Source organism: Fusarium falciforme, chromosome 3, assembly GCF_026873545.1.
Source record: "Fusarium falciforme chromosome 3, complete sequence".
NCBI classification, from domain to species: Eukaryota; Fungi; Ascomycota; class Sordariomycetes; order Hypocreales; family Nectriaceae; genus Fusarium; species Fusarium falciforme.
Genome location: NC_070546.1, coordinates 4,394,415 through 4,414,444, shown reverse-complemented (window position 1 = coordinate 4,414,444; position 20,030 = coordinate 4,394,415). Strand labels below are relative to the sequence as shown.

Below are 20,030 nucleotides of genomic sequence, written 5' to 3'. Positions count from 1 at the left end.
CGGGCTCTAGTTCGTGAGCGACTCAGTCTGGAGTGGCAATACGAGGTGACAAATCATAGTCTTGACATTTGGCATATCAACTGGCGGAACTCTAACCTCGTTGAGCTCTCGTCAATGATTCGGTACTGTACGACACGGAATATATATACGACGCTGCACGTCCTGTATCCCCCATCAGAGCCACTTGACACGCCCAGCATCACTATCAACCCTATTTTTCGGTAATCGCTCTGACGGTGTCGTCTGCACAGAAACATACAATCTTACTGTTTCTCCTCTTTTACACCAACATGTCTCAGACCCAGGACCTCGTCCCTTACACTACTGTTATTCGCGACATCTACGCGCCTATCGGCGAAGTCTGGGGCATCTTGGGAGGCTTCGGAGCCGAAAAGACTTGGTATCCAGGATGCATCAAGCTCAGTCTGGAGGGTTTCGGCATTGGCAGCATCCGCACCTTCTGCTACGAGTACGCGTTCGGTCCACACAAGGGGGAGCGTTACGAATTCACTGAAGAAATGACCGAGGTGGACGCCGCCAACTACTCGATGACATTCAGAGTGCGGAGGCCCGATTACCCCGACATGATTGCGATTGGGACGACTGCGCTGGAATACATTAGCCCCAACAAAACCCGTTTTATTTGGAGTGCCAAAGGAAGTCGGCTCCCGGAGGAGCACATTAAAGCCTTGGCTGAGCAGGACCTGGAACCGCGCTTCTCCGGCCTTATCGCAGCCATCGCAAAGCAAGTGGAATAAGGCCGCTGGGATAACTTGTCGTTACTATTTTGGTATGTCAATAAGCTGAAGCTGTTGGCCCAAGACTCTGGACAAACACAAGATGAATGTCGAGGCTACACTGGAAAACTTTCTCCGTTAACACAGCGAGGTTTAAGCTTGGGGCAGGCGTGCCAGGGACACAGGACATTTATTACCCATGCATCATCAATACAACATTTATTTAGATTATCCCATTATTGCCCACTTCATGCATGCATCTTTCATAAACGAAATATGTCTCGTAGGCTTAGCAGTGCGCTGGTTTTCAGTACTGAGAAGGCTGGCCGGGTGCTTGAGGTTTTAGGGAATGCATCCACTTCGTAGGCATGACGTGACGTCTGGGAGGACCTCCAATGTTAAGCTATGCAATGCGAATTCAGCCTGGGAGTAATAGAGAGTACTTTAGGAGTAATGAATAGTTGGGAGTCTGGATTCAGATGGCCTGGTTTTCAAGTCCACTGCCTGACTCTGCCTTTGCATGAGTTGGCATCCACCATCTTGCGCACGGCTAGCAGTCCTCATCCATCACCGCGTTTTGGGTGTTTTGGCTATAGCCAGGCAGACCGGAATGGTTGCCAAAGCACTGGGGGCACCAAGAGTCCGCACGAAGAGGTGCTCGCCATGGCTTGGCAGGAACGGAGTCTTCAGGGTGAATCCTTCTAGAAACTTCATCCGCACAAGCCCATTACTGGGGTAACCAATGCGTACCGTAACATTCAACCACGTCTGGGCCAGTTGATGAACATCACACAACCCAGCACATCCGGACATGACACGTTGCAGCGAGCCCGAGGATTCCGGTCTCGCTGTCGCCCCTTGAAATGCCCTGACCTTTTGGACTTGGATATCAGATGGGCAAGGCGTCCTAGACCAAGTTGTCGAGCCTCGGCCATGCTAAAATGCCGAGCCTCGAGGCCGACGCGCGCGATTGACAACCCACGGGCCATAATGACTTTGCTGCCCACTATGCACGAAGGCCGACGCGCGCGGTTCATGGCCCATGATGAGCTCTGAGAGCGGTGCTGTAGGGTGCGTCTCTCTTTAAGCATGTAGGAGTTTGTAAGTTAATCAAGAGGTACTTACTTAGATGCGACATAACTCCGTTGAAGTCCGACTCGAGCTCATGACGTGTTACCTAGAAACAACGGAACGCTAGCCTTTTTAAGTTTGGCGTCTACGCAGAAACAACAGATGGCTAGCCATTCTAAGCTGAAGGTTCTCCAACCTCGGAAACATTGACGATTGGAATTAGCAATCAACAAGGAGGCCTAAAACCACAGCTTACAGCGATAGAAGCAAAAGCACGATGCTAGAGCCACCAAACAACCTTGCTATAAAGGGCCAACACTATGCCCATGGAATCATTCACCAGCAACACTATTCCTGTGTCGACACAAAACCAAGATATCAAGACAGACACCAATCGTCATTTTCAGCTCATTCCACAATGACTCTGAAGCTCTACGGCCACCCGGCTTCCTTGTGCACTCGCCGCGTTCTGCTCGTTTTGGCAGAGAAAGGCATCGAGTATGAATTTGTCAACGTTGATTTCATGGCCGGAGAACAAAAGGTGAACTTTTCCAACCTAAGCATTTTGGCTGCACTCTAATGTCACTAGCGGGCGCCCTATGAAGAGAGAATGCCATTTGGGCAGATTCCGGCCCTCGAAGATGGCTCGCTCCATCTCTATGGTAAGTGCTTGCACTAGACGGCCACACTACATGGCCACATGGTGATGGGTAGTCCAAGTCTAACGTTACTGCAGAGTCCAGAGCGATTGGTCGTTACCTAGCCTCCCAATACCGCAGTCATGGAATCGACCTCCTCCCTGCTGTTGACGATGCCCAAGGTTGGGCCATCTTCGAGCAGTTCGCCTCCGTGGAATACTCTCAGTTTTTGATGCCGCCCTTCAAGTTTTGTGGCTGAAGCTTTTCAACCCGTAAGTGCTTGAATACAAGTCAGGGCACGGCTGTCTTTTCTAACACCGACAGGGCTTTTGGGATACCTTCGGATGAGGTTGCGACCAAGGCTGGTGTTGAAAAGCTCCACGCTAAACTCGACGTCATGGATAAGATCCTGTCCAAGCAGAGCTATCTCGGTGGCCCTGACTTTACTGTTGTGGATATATTCTACATGCCAGCTGTGAATGCTCTTCATCAGGCTGACGAGGGGCAAGCCTTTCAGGAGCGCAAGAACCATGGCGCTTGGTGGAACAAGGTGTCCAGTAGGGAATCTTGGAAGAAAGTCAACAAGAACTAGGTGGGAGTCCGGAGGGTTGAACTAGGACTCTCGGAGTCGTTAATCATTGTAGTTTCAATAGAGTCTACCTTATTTATACAGTCCGGGGCAGCCTGGTTTATCCAAAAACGAATCATAGCTAGTAAGCGAATATAGATATCTAGAACAGTAGCGAGAGCTAAGTGGCATACCTAGGGCTCTGGGTGGCTTATAGAGGACTAAGGGAAAACAAGAATGGACCATAGAGTTATTTATCAAGTCTTTTAAAATCTAATTAAATACAGAGCCACGTCTAGTAATTCCTGCTCCTCTTATAGTTAGGACTGACCTAACTGTACTCGTAATTTATTAGAGAAACAGAACACACCCAACCACAGGCAGAAGAAAACGCCTCCTTACCTTCTAGGTGACTTTTAAAAGAGTAATCTTATATACTTCTCAATGAGGTAAATGCAATATTAAATAGTGAGGGCAATTAATCGATTAATAGTAATGAAGATTTGGCCAATGAAAGAGCCCAAAAGCTGCTCCTTTCCCGTTGACCGTGATGAAGGTGATGATGATTGGAGGCCCTCGCCGCCTCTGACCCTTTTTCTACGTACAAAGGAATTGCCCAGCAGCCCAGAGTGACTCAGCACGCCTTTCCCCCAACTCAATAAGGAAATCCTATTTGCGTTAGCTCATATGGCCTCATCACAAGAGCCGCATACCAACCCCTACTCATCAACCTCACACCAAAGCCTCTTGTATCCGCTCCAGCAGCTTGATCCGTAGTCATTGCAGCAGTTCTCGCTAGGCCTATCGCCATCATGGTTGAAACGAGTACAGAGATCTGCGCGGTCCTTATCCTTGGTCCAGGCCTTGAGGACTTTGCCGGTCTCGTCAATCTCTCCAATATTGAACTTGGTGCTTTCGCAGAAGGGAGCGGTTCCGATCCAGTAGCACCAGCGGTTATCCATGGAGCAACGTGAGACAACTGGAGTCAGGAGCGTGGCGAAGGCGGTAGCGAGGATGACGGGCTTCATGATGAAGTTGGTGTTCTTTTGGTGGAAAGTAGAAGAGTGTTAGAGATCAGTGAATAGTGCGAAAGCTTGGTGATTATCAAGTTCATATTACCTTCGTTTCCTGAGTATTTATAGTTTAATGATAGTCCCTAGGGATGATATTTGTCAAAACTGAAGGAGAAAATTCTCCGTCCTCAGACAAATTCTGTCTCGAGCATATCGGGCCTTCTCTGCCGCGATATGAGCCAATACTATCTTCTCAAGTAAATATTGGCCGCTCGTCCCGGAATTCCCGTAGTAGAGTCAGGTGTCTCGGACCCTGAACACCTATTATGAAGCAAGACACATCCGCTGCCTCCCTCTGGCTGAGATCGCGGGACCTCCTCCACTTGTTGTCTCCGTCAAAGATGGAGATTGCATCTTTCCGCTGCCGGCGGCCCGAAGGATCATCCCGTGACTGATCATATTGTCTTATTTAGCAGTGATGTCTAGTTCCAGAATTGCCACTGATCTCGGGCTACCGGGTAGCTTTTTCACGGGATACTCAAGCATTTGTTAGACGTGTAGAAAAATGCACTGTGCTGGTAGCAATCTCTCAATCCTTCATTATGTATATTGGTTTTTGCTTTGGTCAAAGTTGGCTCGCCGAGTTCGTTGGTCTGATGACGGTAGCTATATGACTACGGGACCTTGCATTAACGCTAATATTCCCATATTTCTAGTGGGTTCGTTCTCAAAAGAAAGACAAAATATAAATTTGCCCGTAAATAACACTTTCGTAGGTCATAATAGCATTTTGGTACCCGTCTTCCCTCGACTCTGATAACCGCGCTATGATGCATCAGATGAGCTCTTAAAGGCGAGTTGAGCGTGCAAACCAGTTCTTAGGTTAGAGTTTCATACAAAGATCGTGATACCTGATCTCTGTAGCTTTGGTATACTTTCTCAATGTAATGGTCAACGGCTTTTTATAAATTAGATTTCTTATTATTACCGAGGTACTTGTGTCATGGCTCTACCCAAGGTCCAACCCCTGCACGCTGCTACTTGAATAGTAGTACAAATACATAGAAGGCCAAAGCATTACCAAGCAAAGTCCAAGATAGGGTGACGATGATCGTATTGAGCGAATCAGGGCAACAACCAACCCACTTGGGTACATAGTCGCAAGAGGGGAAGCTCCATGATGTGATCGACTGTTGCTCCCCGAGTCCAAAATCGCACATCAAGACTGGCTGGCTCTAGGTTAGGAAGTTCCACAACTGGACGATATTAGTAATCAGTTCGGGCTCTCTTCCTCGGTGCCTCGGTAGGCATATTAGTCATGTCTGCAAGAAGCTCAACACAAAAACCTGATGGCACGAATCATTCGTTACCAACTTCAGTACAAATCGAAAGGCGTGCCTCTGCTTCACTGATTCTTTGATCGTGAACAAGTACTTAGACCAAAACCATGGCGCCAGAAAGAATTGAAAACGTCGCTGCCCAGGGCATTTCCTACTACACGCCAGCCCAAGATCCCCCCGCAGGCACGCAACTCAACGGATCCACCAAGCTCTTCACTCCCATCACAATCCGCGGCGTCACATTCCCCAACCGCCTTTTTCTCTCCCCTCTGTGTCAGTATTCGGCCGATAATGGATACGCAACTGATTGGCACTTGACCCATCTCGGTGGCATCATTCAACGTGGTCCAGGGCTAGCGATTGCCGAGGCGACCGCTGTGCAGCGCTTGGGTCGCAGTACACCCGAAGACCTCGGCATCTGGGAAGATGGTCACATCGAGCCGCTGAAACGTATCGTCGAGTTCGCGCACAGTCAGAGTCAAAAGATTGGCATTCAACTACAGCACGCGGGTCGCAAAGGCAGTGGCGTCACACCTTGGTTGAGAGGCAATGGCGTGGCTGTCAAAGAAGGTGGTGGATGGCCAGACGAAATCGTTGCTCCTTCAGCAATTCCCCAAGTCGAGGGAGTCAACCCAGTCCCCAAGGCTCTGACCGCGGAGGAGATTGAAGAGCTGAAGACGGCCTATGCAGAGGCTGCACAAAGGGCGGTCAAGGCTGGTTTCGATGTCCTTGAGATTCACGCGGCCCATGGATATCTACTGCATCAATTCTTGAGCCCTGTCAGCAACCGCCGGACAGATGCCTATGGAGGAAGTTTTGAGAACAGAACGAGACTTTTGTTGGAGATTGTGGAGCGGATTCGAGCCGTCATTCCGGAAACCATGCCGCTCTTTGTCCGCATCAGCGCTACGGATTGGTTCGAATTCGACGAAAAGCTGAAGCAAGAGTTTCCGGAGAGCTGGACAGTTGACCAGTCAGGACAGCTTGCATCCTTGTTGGCCGATCGAGGTGTTGATTTGGTCGACGTCAGCTCTGGCGGTATCCACGCAAAGTCTGCTATCGCCATCAGGCCAGGACCCGGTTATCAGGTCCATCTGGCCCAGGCGATTAAGAAGGCCGTGGGAGACAAAGTGCTCGTTTCTGCTGTTGGAGGCATCAAGACTGGTACCCTCGCTGAGGAGGTGTTGCAGTCTGGCATTGACGTGGTCATGGCTGGACGGTGGTTCCAGCAGAACCCTGGCCTGGTTGATGCATTTGCTCGGGAACTAGGTGTCGAGGTGAAGATGGCAAACCAGATTGGCTGGGGCTTTAGGGGCCGTGGGAAGAAGGTAACCAAGATCTAGAGGTGAAGACTTGCTGATGCATAGAATGCAAAATAGATTCTAGAAAAGACACAGACACTTACATAGCGGCTGAACTAGATTGTATTGGCTGTTTGGATTCTTTGAATGACTGGTTTATTCGGCTCAACTTCGGCCGCGTCGTTTATTTTCAGTTTCTCTCACCGTCTTGAACTTTAACCTTACCGTAACCTCCTTTGAGTTATGATTTTTACTCGCCATGGATGCATCCTTCGACCCAGTCCGGTGCGCCGAGCTTCATAACCAACTTCTCGCAAAAGCAATCTCAAGAATCCCCGATGCAGTTCAAGAAGTCAAACGTGACATGCTGGCACGATGGCGCAGTTTACCACCAGAGAAACCCCCCTTTGACATCCCTGAAGAGGAGCCGCTCTACACATTTCTGTCGTTGATCGATAGCTACAAACCCAACCATCTCCCGTTGACAGCCGAGTTCTGCCAGCCCGACCCGTGGTGGTTTGACGACAAGTTCCAAGAGTTGGAAGACCGGCGCATTATTCTGTTGTACGGAGACGAGACTAACACGCCAAAAATGGACGGCGCTCTTTACTTCAATCTTGATACTGACTTGGCCTACTGGACTCGCCTCTGCGGTTGTGGTGGATTTCCGCCCGATAACCAATGGGTCCCGCTCGAGCTAGCTCTGCGAAAGGCTTTGGACATGTGGAAACTCGGAAAGTTCACCTGGGGAGGTGAAACCGGCTGGTACCGGTCTAGAGAGGCGGTTTCCTACGTATCTTGGACGCCTCAGGATCTAACTACGACTCTTCGTCACTGGGAATGCTTACTTGAGGTCATCCAGTCTCGCCTGCCTGAGGGCACACCCAGGTCACCTCTTCTGGATCCCCTGTCCGTCGACCTGGTCAGCAAATTCCGGCTAAGCTCCTTTGCGAGGGCCTTCCTCTGTGCCACGAAACGCCCTTCTTTCAAGTATGTCGCACCCGGGATCACGGCCTTTACACCGGAAACCTTTGCCGCCACCTACGGGGTAGAGCCCCCCACAAGCCGTCGCCTGCAGATCGAACAAGATGGTGGATTTGAGATGATATCACTCATACTACCCTCTACCGCTGGTCCTATAGTGAAGAGTGAGGATCGACACTTGTTTGACGGAGAAGACCATCTCCCATTGACTGACACGGCATTGTACGAGCATCCTGGCCTATATACGACATTTGTGCAGCCCACATCGGACGGGGATGGAACGGATCTAGTCACTACTCAAGGTGCGATGAATCCAATCCGATTCGATGGGCGTCGGCCGTGGGGACAAAGAGGCAACATCCGACTTGAAGTCATACTTAATCTTTGGATTGCACACGTGGTGCATGGAACGTGGGAGATTCGTCTCGAAGGAATATCTACGCCGGGCAGCTGGTTCATGGATGCGCAGACGATAGAAGCTCGAAGGTTATTGTGGACATAAGATTGTCGATGAATAACACACATATCTATACAGTTGGCAAATAATACCTAATACCCAACCGTCAATATGACCTAAGAAGCGAAGAGACATTTTTTTTATTATTGTCTGCAATGACGAGTCTGCGAGTGACATTTCCCAACTGTGAGCCCATGCATTCGAACGTAGATTATCCAAACAGAATTTGATTTTGAGGGCCTTGGGTTCTCGTTTCTCCCTGACGTCATATTTCTTAAACCAGCGATGACAATTATCACTAACCGAAGGACGTGGCTGATTTACTGTCGCGTTTGCAATGCCATTATGGTTGAATTTTTCAACAATGCGTCCTGTTTGAGCCGCAGTTAAGCCGGTAAGCTCATGTGAATTCTCGTGAATTTCTTCATTTTGGATTGGCGGTGGGAAAGAATCATTTTTCTTGGACGTGGGACTTGGGCTTGAAGGCCCTTAATTCGGTTTTATCTACCATCCTAGCTCTCTATTACATGTTGCTGCCACCATGCTTGAGCAAGGCGCTTGATTTGCGTGTGACAAGTTGTGTGGCATAGGGGTTAAAATACCCAGCCATTTTGCGAAGGCCCTTATTCTTGGTTTACGTGGCGGCATTGGTGGTCCTGTTGCCAGTGAAGGCCCTTATCCTTCGTTTGCGTGGCTGATGGCGGACGTCGTTCCTGTCGAAGTATCCCTGCGGTCTTCCCTGAGATAGGGAACCTCCTGCGCAACGTATAATTATGCGCATTTTGGCATGAGTCAACGAAGAAGGGATCAAAGTTTTCAAGTTGTTGAGTCCCAGGGGTGACTTAAGCTGTAGGAGAAAGAAGGTTTCGGTCGTGAAGGTGGAAACGTTTGGGTTATGGAGGAGGGTTACGGCGAGATTTAGGTAGATTAGAGCTTAAATGTAACATCTCGGCAAATTACCAAACCTTGGCTCGTACACATCAACTTTGAACATAATGTATAAGGCCCTCCACTGAGCCACAGAGCAACTTTGGCGCTTTGACTACCTAATGCCTATGCTTAATTGGCTAGATTAGCAGCCCGGCCTTTTTAGAAAGCAAAAACGAGTGAAAATGAGTTTTGACTTCGTCAATGTCTGATTCACTCCAGGCAACAATAGAAATCAAACGAAGCTTGTTGACGCCTGCAAACCTCAGGCAACCGCGGATCAACTCTCTAAAAACCCACCTCGGATTTTTCTCTCGCCGGTCGGGGCCTAAGCCATTCTTCTGCTCATCTCCCCATTCTCCCAGGCTTCTTTGTTCACCCTGATCCTTGTCGCCTAGCCCTGCAAGCAAGGGCGTAATACTGCCTCTTCTTTTTTCACCCATTCTACCAAGATCCCCTCCCTCTGTCCAGCGCCGAGACGATGGAGCCAGCCCCAGACCCCTTCAGCGAGTTCGCCGAGCATTACAAGGACCAGCCCGAGGTTGTCCAGTGGGCACGCAATCTTCTTGCATGGCGGCCAGACTATCAACGACCCACCCAGCTCGTTCCATTGGAAGACTACCAACGGCGGCTTGAGGCTATTGAAAGAATACGGAGAGACCAACGGGCTACTCGCTCAGACACGTCTTGGGAATTTTCGGCATTGCAATTCTCAGTGCTCATCCTGATGCCGCTCCAAGATTTGGAGGACTTTACGAGTCGCGACTCGCCTGCGATGTACCTTGACCAGCTCAATGAGCTCTTCAACTTTTGTGAGTTACTTGGTTATCACTGATATTTGCATGTTATGAGAGACTGACTCGAGATAGTTCTTCAAGACCGCAACAAGTTTGTTGACCTAGAGGAGGCAGCGCGCCGAATAGCTGCACAGAAGGCTCGTCAGAAGGAGAGAAGAGACGCATCCAAAGCCTCTACCTCGAAACTCAGTGTCCCACCACCCAAATCAGAATCCGAGATGGCATCAGAGGCAGCGACTGAGAGATCTAAGAAGGAGAAAATGATTCGACGCAACGATGAGGCACGCGATAATGCACTCGGGTTCGACTCCAACCTTTGCCTGGTCACCGGAATGATAGATCCTGATGGTTGCCATATTATGCCATTCACGACAAACGATCGGCCTAGCTACCTCGCGAAAGTACAGTCATTTAGGGCAGCCATTGCGACGTGCTTTGGCCTTGGGCGGGGAGTGGAGAGAGCCGCAGCGAGGGAGCCTCTCTTCGCAGGCCTTGGAACTTCAGATAGGGATTTTAATATCCTTTCGCTTACTCCCAGTCTCCACAGATTCTGGAGTCGATGCTATTGCGCTTTTAAGTGGCATGGCCTATCAAAGGTAGACGGAAAGGAAACCTATGTTCTCCTCCAGTTTCACTGGATGCCACGCAGCTCCCATATCAATGGAGCACGCTATATCAACCTCGACGACCAAAACGACCCTCAATGCAACCGAAGCATCATGGGCGGGCTATCTCATCACTACGGCCCCGATGGGAATCCTCATTGCTCTACCGAGGAATGTGCCAACTGCAAGAAGACTCATGGCTGTTCTATCGTCAACGTCGTACATGGTCACCCACTTCGCTCTGGCCACCTCTTCACCGTCAAGCGATCAACAGCGACTATAGAGTCATTTCATCAAATGATCGATCTACAGTGGGCTATCATTCGCGCTGCCGCCATGTCTGGTGCTGCGCTTGCCCCAGAGCTGCTGGTAGGCCCTGCTGATGACGACGACGATGATGGTTTTCCTGTGGACATGTTACTTGACTGGAGAGAAGAGGTTCAGGCAGGCGACCCTGAGGCGCCACCGGAAGAATCACCAGAGGTCGCAGAGGAGAGTGTGAGGGCAGAGGAACAGGCAATGGCCCACGGTAGACATGGCAGCTAGGAGCACGGCCAGGGACAAGCCGAGAGCAGTCCACTCGCGACACGGACCAACCTACCACCCCAACGGTCCCAGCCTTCAGCCTCTCGTAGTGAGAAGGCATCCCCGTCTTCGCCTAGCAAGGCAGTTTTATCGCCCAGCAGGCTGGCCACAGGCACTCAGACCTTGGGTCAGCAGACCAAGGGCGAAAACGTGCCGCCTAAGAAGTGAGGGGGGGAGTAAGAGGAATAAATCGGTGTTCATGGGATCTGGTGATGGCATGGCTGGGAAGATGATCAGTGAGGGATGATGCGCTAAGGCAATGGACCATGGTGTAAGACTGCGAGTGTATGATAATGTATGATAATGTATCTCACGATCGAATTCAGTTGCGACGCAGCAATTCATCCAGCGTCTCTTTTGGGAGGGTAACCAAGACTCCAAGTGAAGAAACATCGCGGATAACATTCGTCGTAGGTTTTCCCATTCCAAACATATGCCGGCTCGACACATGTGGTCCCGCAGACAACTTAATAGACTATTTGCTCCCCCAATCCATATTCTCAACCCTCAATCAGAAGCAACAACTCCTCTATATCAAAGTTCTCACCCTTATTCAATTCTCCTTCGCCAAATCTTGATAGGCAGCTGTCCACAGATAATGTTGAAAGCCTCCACCCTCTGCATATTGAAATCAGGCGAAGGTAAAGCAAAGTCATACCTATGAACCAACGAAGCTAGGACAACGATCTGCTCAAGATACGAAATGTTTCTTCCAATACATCCTCGAGCACCAGCGGAGAAAGGGATGAATAGAGGCTCCATGCGCCTCCGTTCGTTAGGATCCATCCAGCGCATGGGGTTGTACGTCTCGGCATGGGGAAACACCTTGGGATCTCGGTGGGTAGCGTAGATGGTCATATTGACTGAAGTGTCGCCAGGAATCCATTGGTCGAGGATTTGGGCACCTTCGGGAGGGGTTCGTCGAGGGAGACCGGCTGAGGTGGGTGGGATGACACGGAGTGACTCGTCGATGCAGGCTTTGAGGAAGGGAAGATCCTTAACCTTGTCGTAGGGAGCGATAGTCTCATCGGGTTCGAGCACACTATCGAGTTCTTGTCGAAGATGCTGCAAGTGCTGTGGGTGCTTGATGAGGAGTTCCAGGGTCTGAGTAAGAGCGATAGCGGTTGTATCAGAGCCAGCGTTGATGATGGCGCCAATCTCAGAGACGATCTCACCCCATTCAAGGTTGTTGGGGCTACCAGTCTTGTCCTCCATAAGACAAGAAAAGAAGTCATCTAGTTCCTCTCCAGCTTCAAACCGACGAAGTCGTTCTGCAGCCTGGTGATAGTAGATATCATCCCAAGCCTTGGCAGCGTCCCACATCTTCTGGTACTTGCCGGGGATTGTCTTGGTAAGCCACTTGACCCATGGCCAGAGGTTGTAGTCCCACACCCAGACAGCCTGCGCAAGAGCATTCTGGTCTCTGGCGTCTCGGTATCGGCCGCGGTAGAGAGTTCCGTCGCGCTTCTCGGCGGGAACCTCGTCGGTGCCAGTGTCGAGAAGATCCATCTTGGCAGAGAGTGTGATGTAGCAGATGGCCTCGGTGGTCCACAAGTTGATCCAATGGCTGAAGTCAAGGTTGACATCTTGAGGGTCCGGGATCGAGCCCTTCAAGGGTGCAGTGCACTTCTTGTCAAAAGCCTCAAACAGGCGCTTGGCGGTGTAAGCAACCTTGTATTCCCACTTCTCCAGGTTCTTGATGGCAAAAGCAGCGGAGAGGAGACGTCGCTTGCGGGAGTGGTCAGGCTTATCGACGACATCGAAGAGATGACGGTGGGAGCCAGAAAGAACATTATAGTTGTCATCCTTGATACACTTGGTGTTGTGGCCGTAAATCGCCTTGACGGCGCGAGTGTCGCCAAAAGACAGCGAATTGGGGCCGATTCTCAGAATAGGCTCGCCAGTTTTCTTGTGGGCTTCGTACAGAGACCGAGAGCGGAAGCCCTGGGAGGAAGTGTAACAGTGTCGGAAATCGGTGATGCCCGAGAGAAGGGCATAGTTGGGGTACTTGCGAAGACCCTTGGGATCCAAGAAATAGACAACAATGGGCCTGACGATCAAGTAGGCAAAGGCCAGTGTGACCACAACGCCCAGAGCGATGTATCCCAACATGGTGGCGAGATTCCAAGGCTTGAGACTTGAAGAAGTGAAAGATGAAGATCGATGAGGTTGTCTGAGGTTGGGACGAGACCAGTCGAGTCCGTCTCTTATACCTCAAGTGGAACTTGGAGAAACAAACTCCGAGGAGCCCTGATGACAGTAAGGGCGATAAGATGCGGGGGATAATGCCGAATCGAGAGGATGACAATTGAGAAGAGAGATGACAAGCAAAATGTGATGGATATAATTAGTGAGCCTCTCTGTGGGGGAACCAAGTTTGCGGGGAGTACTAACTGAATCAAGACGGCCGCCGCCGAACTCTACGTGTTCCAGCAATCCTCAAGTTTCAAAAGTTTACTCGGATGGAAGAATTCAACTTTATTGTAGTTTTGGGTAATTTTCAGCGAATTCTGTGCCTGGCTAGAACAGTCATTTGATGCACAACTTCTTACGGGGTTGTCTTGGTGCTGCAGAAGGGCGATCACGTTGGAGAAAGGTGGTTGCCGCTAGTCGATCGGGGGCGTCGGAGTCGGCGAGTTGTCGCCTGTTTGGGAATAGAAGACCCTCGGCAGCTGTCACTACGTGATCTTATTCGTCAGATCTCCTCGGCGAACCATTGCCTTTTATGGATTGCCCCAGGATCGCCCTTCAACTCCAGCTTCTGAGATACGACTTGCGGGGTGGCTAGGCTCACGGCATTTGTATATCAAACGCCATGGAAACAGTTGAAGTCAAAGCTATCCAAGGCACATAACACTCATCATCCATCTCTCTGTTCATTTCTACCTCCAGCGTTGTTCTTCTCTTGCTTTTCGTCACAATGGCAACCTTCAATTCCAACACCACGCAAGTCTTGACAGACGCCATCGAGTCCCTGTCAAAGAATCTCAGCCATGACGACTATATCCTCCTGCCACTAGTCATCTTGGGAACTGCCTTTGTAATTAACAAGGGTAGCATCCTTCCCAAGAAAGACCCTCTCTATCACATGTGGTTTCAGCGTCCTCAAGCAGCTCATGGCTCTGGAGTCGAAACCACAAAAAGGTCGCGCAATGTTGCCGATCTCATCAAAGAGGCCAACGCGGACTTGGTCATCTTTTGGGGTTCTCAGTCTGGCACTGCTGAAGGCTTTGCCCATAGACTCGCTCGAGAATCCCACCAGCGGTACAAGCTCACGGCAGTAGTAGCTGACTTGTCTGATTACGATGCCGAGTCTGTTTCTCTCATTCCAAGCACGACACTTGCCATTTTCATCATGTCCACATATGGTGAGGGTGATCCTAGCGACAACGCCCAAGACTTTGTCACCTGGGCCCATTCCGCCTTCAGTGTCAGCCTCAACCACTTGAAGTTTGCTGCCTTTGGTTGCGGAAACTCCAACTACCGATACTTCAACAAGACCATCGACGAGGTGGTTACTGTCCTAGTCAAGTTCGGTGCTATCCCCCTGGTGCCCACCGGCAAGGGCAATGAGGCAACACGGACAACCGAGGAGGACTTCATGGACTGGAAAGAGACTCTCTTCTCCACTCTGGCAACCGAGCGTGGCCTGACCGAGGTTGAAGCCACCTACGAGCCCGAGGTGGAGGTTATCGAGGGAGAGACTATCCCACACGAAGAACTTCATCTTGGAAATCCCTTCCACAAGACTGTGTCCAAGGTTGGGACCACAAATTCGGATATTGTGCCAGTCTCGGTTGTCGCTCGCACAGGGCTGGCACGATATGCTGAACAAGACCGCTCTTGCATCGAGCTCAAGGTCGACCTGACGCCTCATTTACAGGTCAAGTACAAGACTGGTGATCATATTGCCGTTTGGCCTGAAAACTCTCCAGAGGAAGTCGATTCTCTCATCCGCATCCTCGGTCTCGAGACGAGCCGATCCAACCCCATCCGCATCAACACCAAACCCGGCTATGACGGCCCCAAGGTGCCCAGCTCGACGACGATCGAAGCCCTGTTCCGCCACTATCTAGAGATATGCAGCCCTGTTCCCCGAGAGACGGTGTTGTCTCTTGCCCGAGTGACTCCCAGCAGTCTGGTCAAGAAAGAGCTGCAGGCCATCAGCAAGGACAGAGAAACTTATGCTGCTTTCTTGAACGCCAACTATCTGACCTTCTATCGACTGCTAGCATACGCTTCGTCTTTTGACTCCTCCATCTCCTGGACAGATCTTCCGCTTTCGTTCGTTATCGACTCTCTCCAGCCCATGCAGCCACGACTCTACTCTATCTCCAGTTCCAGAATCACCTCTCCTCGACAAGTTACTCTCACAGTCTCTGTCAAACCCTCCACGCTTGTTGGCAAACCCGATATTCTCATCCCAGGAATTACCAGCTCTTTCCTCTCCAGGACAGCCCCCAGCGACGATGCGGCTGCCACTCAATCCACCCTGCAGATTCAGATCCGACCATCGACTTTCAAGCTCCCAATCAACGCCTTGACTCCTCTGGTCATGGTTGCGGCTGGAACTGGAATTGCCCCATTCCGGGCCTTTGTGCAGGAGCGTGCAAGACTTGCATCAGTTGGTCGCGACGTCGGAAAGATGATTCTCTTCTTTGGATGTCAAAACGAGTCCGACTACTTGTACTCTCAAGATTTCCAGGAGGCAACCTCTGGTCCATTGGCAAGGAAACTTGAGTTGGTAACGGCATTCTCTCGAGCGGGTGGGAAGAAGACGTATGTCCAAGACAAAGTGCTTCAGCGCCAAGAGGAGGTTTTAGATCTGCTGCAAGACCAGGATGCGGCATTCTACGTCTGTGGTGCCGCCACCATGGCCAAGGATGTGGGGGATGTGTTGAGCGAGGCTATCAAGCAGAAGAATGACTGGTCTGATGCCCGGGTGGAAAGCTGGCGGGCGGAGAAGAAGAAAGGAAACCGTTGGTTTGAGGATGTTTGGAGTTGAGCACTGCGCACCTACAAGAGATGGATGGAGACTGAAAATGATATGGCCCTTGTTTAATAGCAAAAACTTCGAATGTAAACCACCATAGATACTTACATTATAAATGCTTCGGCGTACTTGTCTTTGTCTAGTGCTTCGAGTCAATGACCTAATAATAGTCTTTCTTCCAATGATTGGAACTTTTGCTTAGTTTTCGGTTCTCTGTTACCATCCCCCATTCCAACTAACAAAGACATACTGGCATACAAGCTACATTCCAACCGCACTTCACTAAAAGAATCCGTTGATCTCCTCTCGTTCACCATAGCTAATACCGGATCCTCCATGGATTTTGCATTATCCCTCACCACCGGGAGTTTGCCTTATCGTAGATATCCAGGACGCATGATGTGGGCCGGAGCCTCCATTGCCAGTCTGGCAGTATTTGACACTGCTTAACTCGGTTTGAACAAGCTGTGTTCATATTTGCTAAATGATGTCATTTTATTGTTATTAGGCCATCGCATTCACTTGGATTCTATGGGTCCTAAGCATCCTCTAAAGGGTGAATCACGAGCGCGCAGTCTCTATTTTGCGATCTTTCTCTTCTCCATTTCCATCTTCCTCCTTCACCTCTCAGACTCCATCGCAGCTCTTTTGCGACCATCACAACGCCACCGCCAGCGCTTCGCAGGTGCAAGATCAAGGTTTTGAGGTTATCGCATAGCTATTTCCCTTCGTTTCCTCTCAGGATGGTTGTGCCTGGCCTCACCTAGCACCAGCGCCTCAGAGAAGCTCGAGAGATCCGCATGCCGAAACCTGGCATAGAACTTCCCCTTCCCTTGCTAGGTTTTTAGTATGACTTTCGCTCCCTCTCGCCTTCTTTGGCTACTTGCTGACCATTAGATCACGTCTAGTACCGAGCGCCGCTCAAGTCATCCTACTTCACGACACCACGCCCAGCACCTTATAGCACACCAGCGCTCCTCGTTCGCTACAGCTCCATATGCTTACTTAGCTCTCATTTCTCTCTATAAATACCCTCTTACCAACAGATGCCATCGGTCGTTCGCACTACGCTTCCAGTAGCACCATAGGTCACCCTGCCCAACTCATAGCCTAAGGTATGCTCGCCTCTTCCTTCACCACTCCTGAGTTCCTTCCTTAACCCGTAATTACAGTTCTCGCACCCAAGGCCCTCACCCAAGATGTCTAAATCATCTTCGTCCTCCTTCATCAAGTCAGGACTGGACAACACGTGGCATGAAAAGATGTGCCGACGGTTGGCATGGCTCCGTGATCTCGGCGTCATGGGCAGGGTCCATCTGCATACACTCCCTGACGGATTGCTCGGATTCCACGGAATGCCACTAGAAAACTCGGCCGATTGTCTGCCTTCAAACGCAGGCCCTGAGTTGGTCGCTCTGGCGCTGAGCGATCCCAGAAACCATCCTCTGATGGGCGGATACATCACCCTCCTCAGATGCAGAGACCCCCATACACATGTGGCCTGGGGAGAGGCCCTGGACCGGCTGGTAGCACTGTGTGCTTTCGGTACCGCAACGAGAGCCTCTGATGTCACATACGTCTTGTCAGAGGCCAAGGAAAGCTACCTCACTGATCGCTATCAGCTCGTCCATTTTGTTCATATGGCGAAGGAGGACTACCGATACGTTCTGAACCAGGAGGAGCCAGTGAGAGCGTGGCTGGCCCAATGTATGGCTCGCATATTTGGAGTGCAGGCCCCTTCACTGCCCGACATGAATTGGTGGCCACACGCGCGGGAGCACGTCGAATTGGGAGATGATGAGGCATTTTTTAGCTTGACTGACCTCGCCTGGAGACGATTGCTTGAGGCTGTCTCGCATTCTGAGAGCGGCCTTCATGAAAAGGCGAAGATGGGGGCCAAAAAGGCCATACGCTTCGTTGACAAGTTCCTCCAGCATGAGAAAAACAGACCGGTCTGGGAACTGATGGGTGACACCACATTTGAGCCTTCCCATTGACGACTGGCTCGCTCCCAAGGTCGTACAGTGTGCCTGGCTTGTATGCCAACATCTTGATGGCCCTGAACCTCCATCAACTCCATCAATGGGTGGAAGACGAAAAGGGTTGAGGACAAAGTGCGGTGGGACCCCAGGCGCAAGACAGGGGAGAGTCAAAGGGATGGTGTTCTGACAAGAAATGTGCCGAAATGGAAGTTGTTTTGGGCGTAGCAATGCGGCTGGGCAAAGGTTATTCCCTCGTTGGCAACTGTCAGCTTAGCTACTTAACCAAACAAGATGCGACATTGATTCTTATTCCATACCTTTTTGTGCACTAACGAAGTCATTGATGGTGCATGAGCAGAGTTTGTTGAATCAATCAGATAGCACACCTCCCGTTCTCCAAATAGCGTCCAAAATGCAAACGCGTTGAGCCATTGACCTCTTCTCATATAGCAGTACTGACTCCAGGATCTCCTTCTTAGTATCAACAAGACCATTATTCAATATCTCTGAATCCAGGACGCTGGTTGGGGCACCCTGGGAGAACGTAACAACTCATCTAACTACCCAATTCATTCATCTCAAGTCTCGAACCAATTCTGAGTGTAATGGTCGCGTTTGCCCGATATGGACATTTAGGTACTGTTTCAACTTTTCGTATTCTCTCTGGTTCTGTGGATCCTAATTCTTTCCTAAATCCCAAATTCTCTGGTTATTTAGACCCTCTCCTCTCCTTCTCTGGCTTCATCTTCCTTCTTCGCCCTCTCAACTCCATCGCACTTCTATTGCGACATCGCAACATCATCACCAGCGCTCTAGGGCAGCTAAAAGATTGAGTCGCTAAATACATTTAGCCTTCACAGGTATTTTGCTTCCTTTTTCTCCTGCGTTTCCTCTCAAGGCGGTTGCGCTATCCTCCCTCCAAGCCCGAGCCTCCAGAGAAGCCCAGGAGGTTCAACCCCACCCCCCGCACCTTAACCTCCGACGCTGGCCTTCTACTTGCCCTGTCTCTTGGACTCCCGTCACATCCTCAAGCCTTCTATGCTTGCCTACTTATCATTGTCTATCATTAGTCTACACGTCTAGGGCCTTCCGCCGCACAAGTCAATCTCAGTACCTATACTGCGCACCTGTCGCTGCCCCTGTATGGCTCCTCCTATTTTGTTTTCCTCTTTCAAGGCCCATTCATTGATGATCAGAGTAGGTTGGGCACACTGCGTCCTCTAACAGCACCACTGGGAGCCAAGCTCGTCACCCACTCCAGGTATGCTCAAGGCCCTTCTTCTCGTCTATGGTCACACCTAACACGATTAAGGCCCTTACCACCATGTCTGGCATATCCTCAACTCCCCCTCAGGGAACCCCCAGGCTTCGGCAATTACCCTGCTGTGTCCCAAGCCTGGCTAAAGCGCATGGTTACTATCCTAGAGATCCGAGGCCAGCTCTCACATGTGGCCTGGAAAAGGGCCTTGGGCAAATTGCGAGAGCTACTTCTCCTGCCCCAAGATCCTTCTGCCTTTGTCCCCCTGCACATTTTGAGCGTGGCCAAGAAGGCTTGCGATGAGGATTTCGAGCATTTGGAAGATTTCATCCACGAAGCGGAGGCAAACCCGATGCTCCTTGTGAACAGGCAGCGTCCAGTCAGTGCTTGGTCAGCCCAATGCATGGCGCGTATGGTTGGTTTCGAAGCCAGCCACGAAGACGACAGCGAGTGGTGGATGGCGAGTGGCATCAAGTTTTTGGTTGAGGACCTCGACGAGGATGTGTACATTCGCATTCATTACGCCCGCCGTCGATTCATCCAAGCCCACGACCATTGCTACGCTCTTGACAACATTGAAAAGGGACGCGAAGTTGCTTGCAAGGGCCTTCATCACATGAAGGCCTTCGTCCATCTACACCAGAATGGGCGGGTGCTTGCTCAGGTCGGGAAGCACATTGAAGAGCTTCAAAAGTTCATTCGAGACAAGGGCCTTGGAGGGCGTTTGCCCTCATTTTATTAACAACTCGGTCGCAGATCAAGTCCATGGGCCTT

At 50.6% G+C, this 20,030-nt stretch overlaps 8 protein-coding genes across 8 annotated transcripts; 6 read left to right on the top strand and 2 right to left on the bottom strand.

Moving 5' to 3' along the window:
* Positions 1–290: 290 nt before the first annotated feature.
* NCS54_00460400 (Hypothetical protein) lies at positions 291–758 on the top strand (the record flags this gene model as incomplete). The annotated part of the gene is made up of 1 exon (XM_053150134.1): positions 291–758. One exon carries the CDS (start codon positions 291–293, stop codon positions 756–758), a length of 468 nt encoding a protein of 155 aa, XP_053006109.1.
* Positions 759–2,226: 1,468 nt separating this feature from the next.
* NCS54_00460300 (Hypothetical protein) lies at positions 2,227–3,038 on the top strand (the record flags this gene model as incomplete). The annotated part of the gene is made up of 5 exons (XM_053150133.1): positions 2,227–2,349; positions 2,398–2,470; positions 2,545–2,628; positions 2,673–2,718; positions 2,771–3,038. The coding sequence occupies 5 exons, from the start codon at positions 2,227–2,229 to the stop codon at positions 3,036–3,038; spliced, it is 594 nt and encodes a 197-aa protein (XP_053006108.1).
* A 695-nt stretch (positions 3,039–3,733) lies between these two features.
* NCS54_00460200 (Hypothetical protein) lies at positions 3,734–4,042 on the bottom strand (the record flags this gene model as incomplete). The annotated part of the gene is made up of 1 exon (XM_053150132.1): positions 3,734–4,042. The coding sequence occupies one exon, from the start codon at positions 4,040–4,042 to the stop codon at positions 3,734–3,736; it is 309 nt and encodes a 102-aa protein (XP_053006107.1).
* A 1,432-nt stretch (positions 4,043–5,474) lies between these two features.
* On the top strand, positions 5,475–6,710 carry NCS54_00460100 (Oxidored-FMN domain-containing protein; the record flags this gene model as incomplete). The annotated part of the gene is made up of 1 exon (XM_053150131.1): positions 5,475–6,710. The coding sequence occupies one exon, from the start codon at positions 5,475–5,477 to the stop codon at positions 6,708–6,710; it is 1,236 nt and encodes a 411-aa protein (XP_053006106.1).
* A 217-nt stretch (positions 6,711–6,927) lies between these two features.
* NCS54_00460000 (Hypothetical protein) lies at positions 6,928–8,154 on the top strand (the record flags this gene model as incomplete). The annotated part of the gene is made up of 1 exon (XM_053150130.1): positions 6,928–8,154. One exon carries the CDS (start codon positions 6,928–6,930, stop codon positions 8,152–8,154), a length of 1,227 nt encoding a protein of 408 aa, XP_053006105.1.
* A 3,418-nt stretch (positions 8,155–11,572) lies between these two features.
* Positions 11,573–13,135, bottom strand: NCS54_00459900 (Hypothetical protein; the record flags this gene model as incomplete). Its single annotated transcript, XM_053150129.1, has 1 exon — positions 11,573–13,135. The coding sequence occupies one exon, from the start codon at positions 13,133–13,135 to the stop codon at positions 11,573–11,575; it is 1,563 nt and encodes a 520-aa protein (XP_053006104.1).
* An 808-nt stretch (positions 13,136–13,943) lies between these two features.
* On the top strand, positions 13,944–16,028 carry NCS54_00459800 (Hypothetical protein; the record flags this gene model as incomplete). The annotated part of the gene is made up of 1 exon (XM_053150128.1): positions 13,944–16,028. The coding sequence occupies one exon, from the start codon at positions 13,944–13,946 to the stop codon at positions 16,026–16,028; it is 2,085 nt and encodes a 694-aa protein (XP_053006103.1).
* Positions 16,029–17,215: 1,187 nt separating this feature from the next.
* On the top strand, positions 17,216–19,998 carry NCS54_00459700 (Hypothetical protein; the record flags this gene model as incomplete). Its single annotated transcript, XM_053150127.1, has 3 exons — positions 17,216–17,984; positions 19,226–19,259; positions 19,311–19,998. 3 exons carry the CDS (start codon positions 17,216–17,218, stop codon positions 19,996–19,998), a joined length of 1,491 nt encoding a protein of 496 aa, XP_053006102.1.
* Positions 19,999–20,030: the final 32 nt, after the last annotated feature.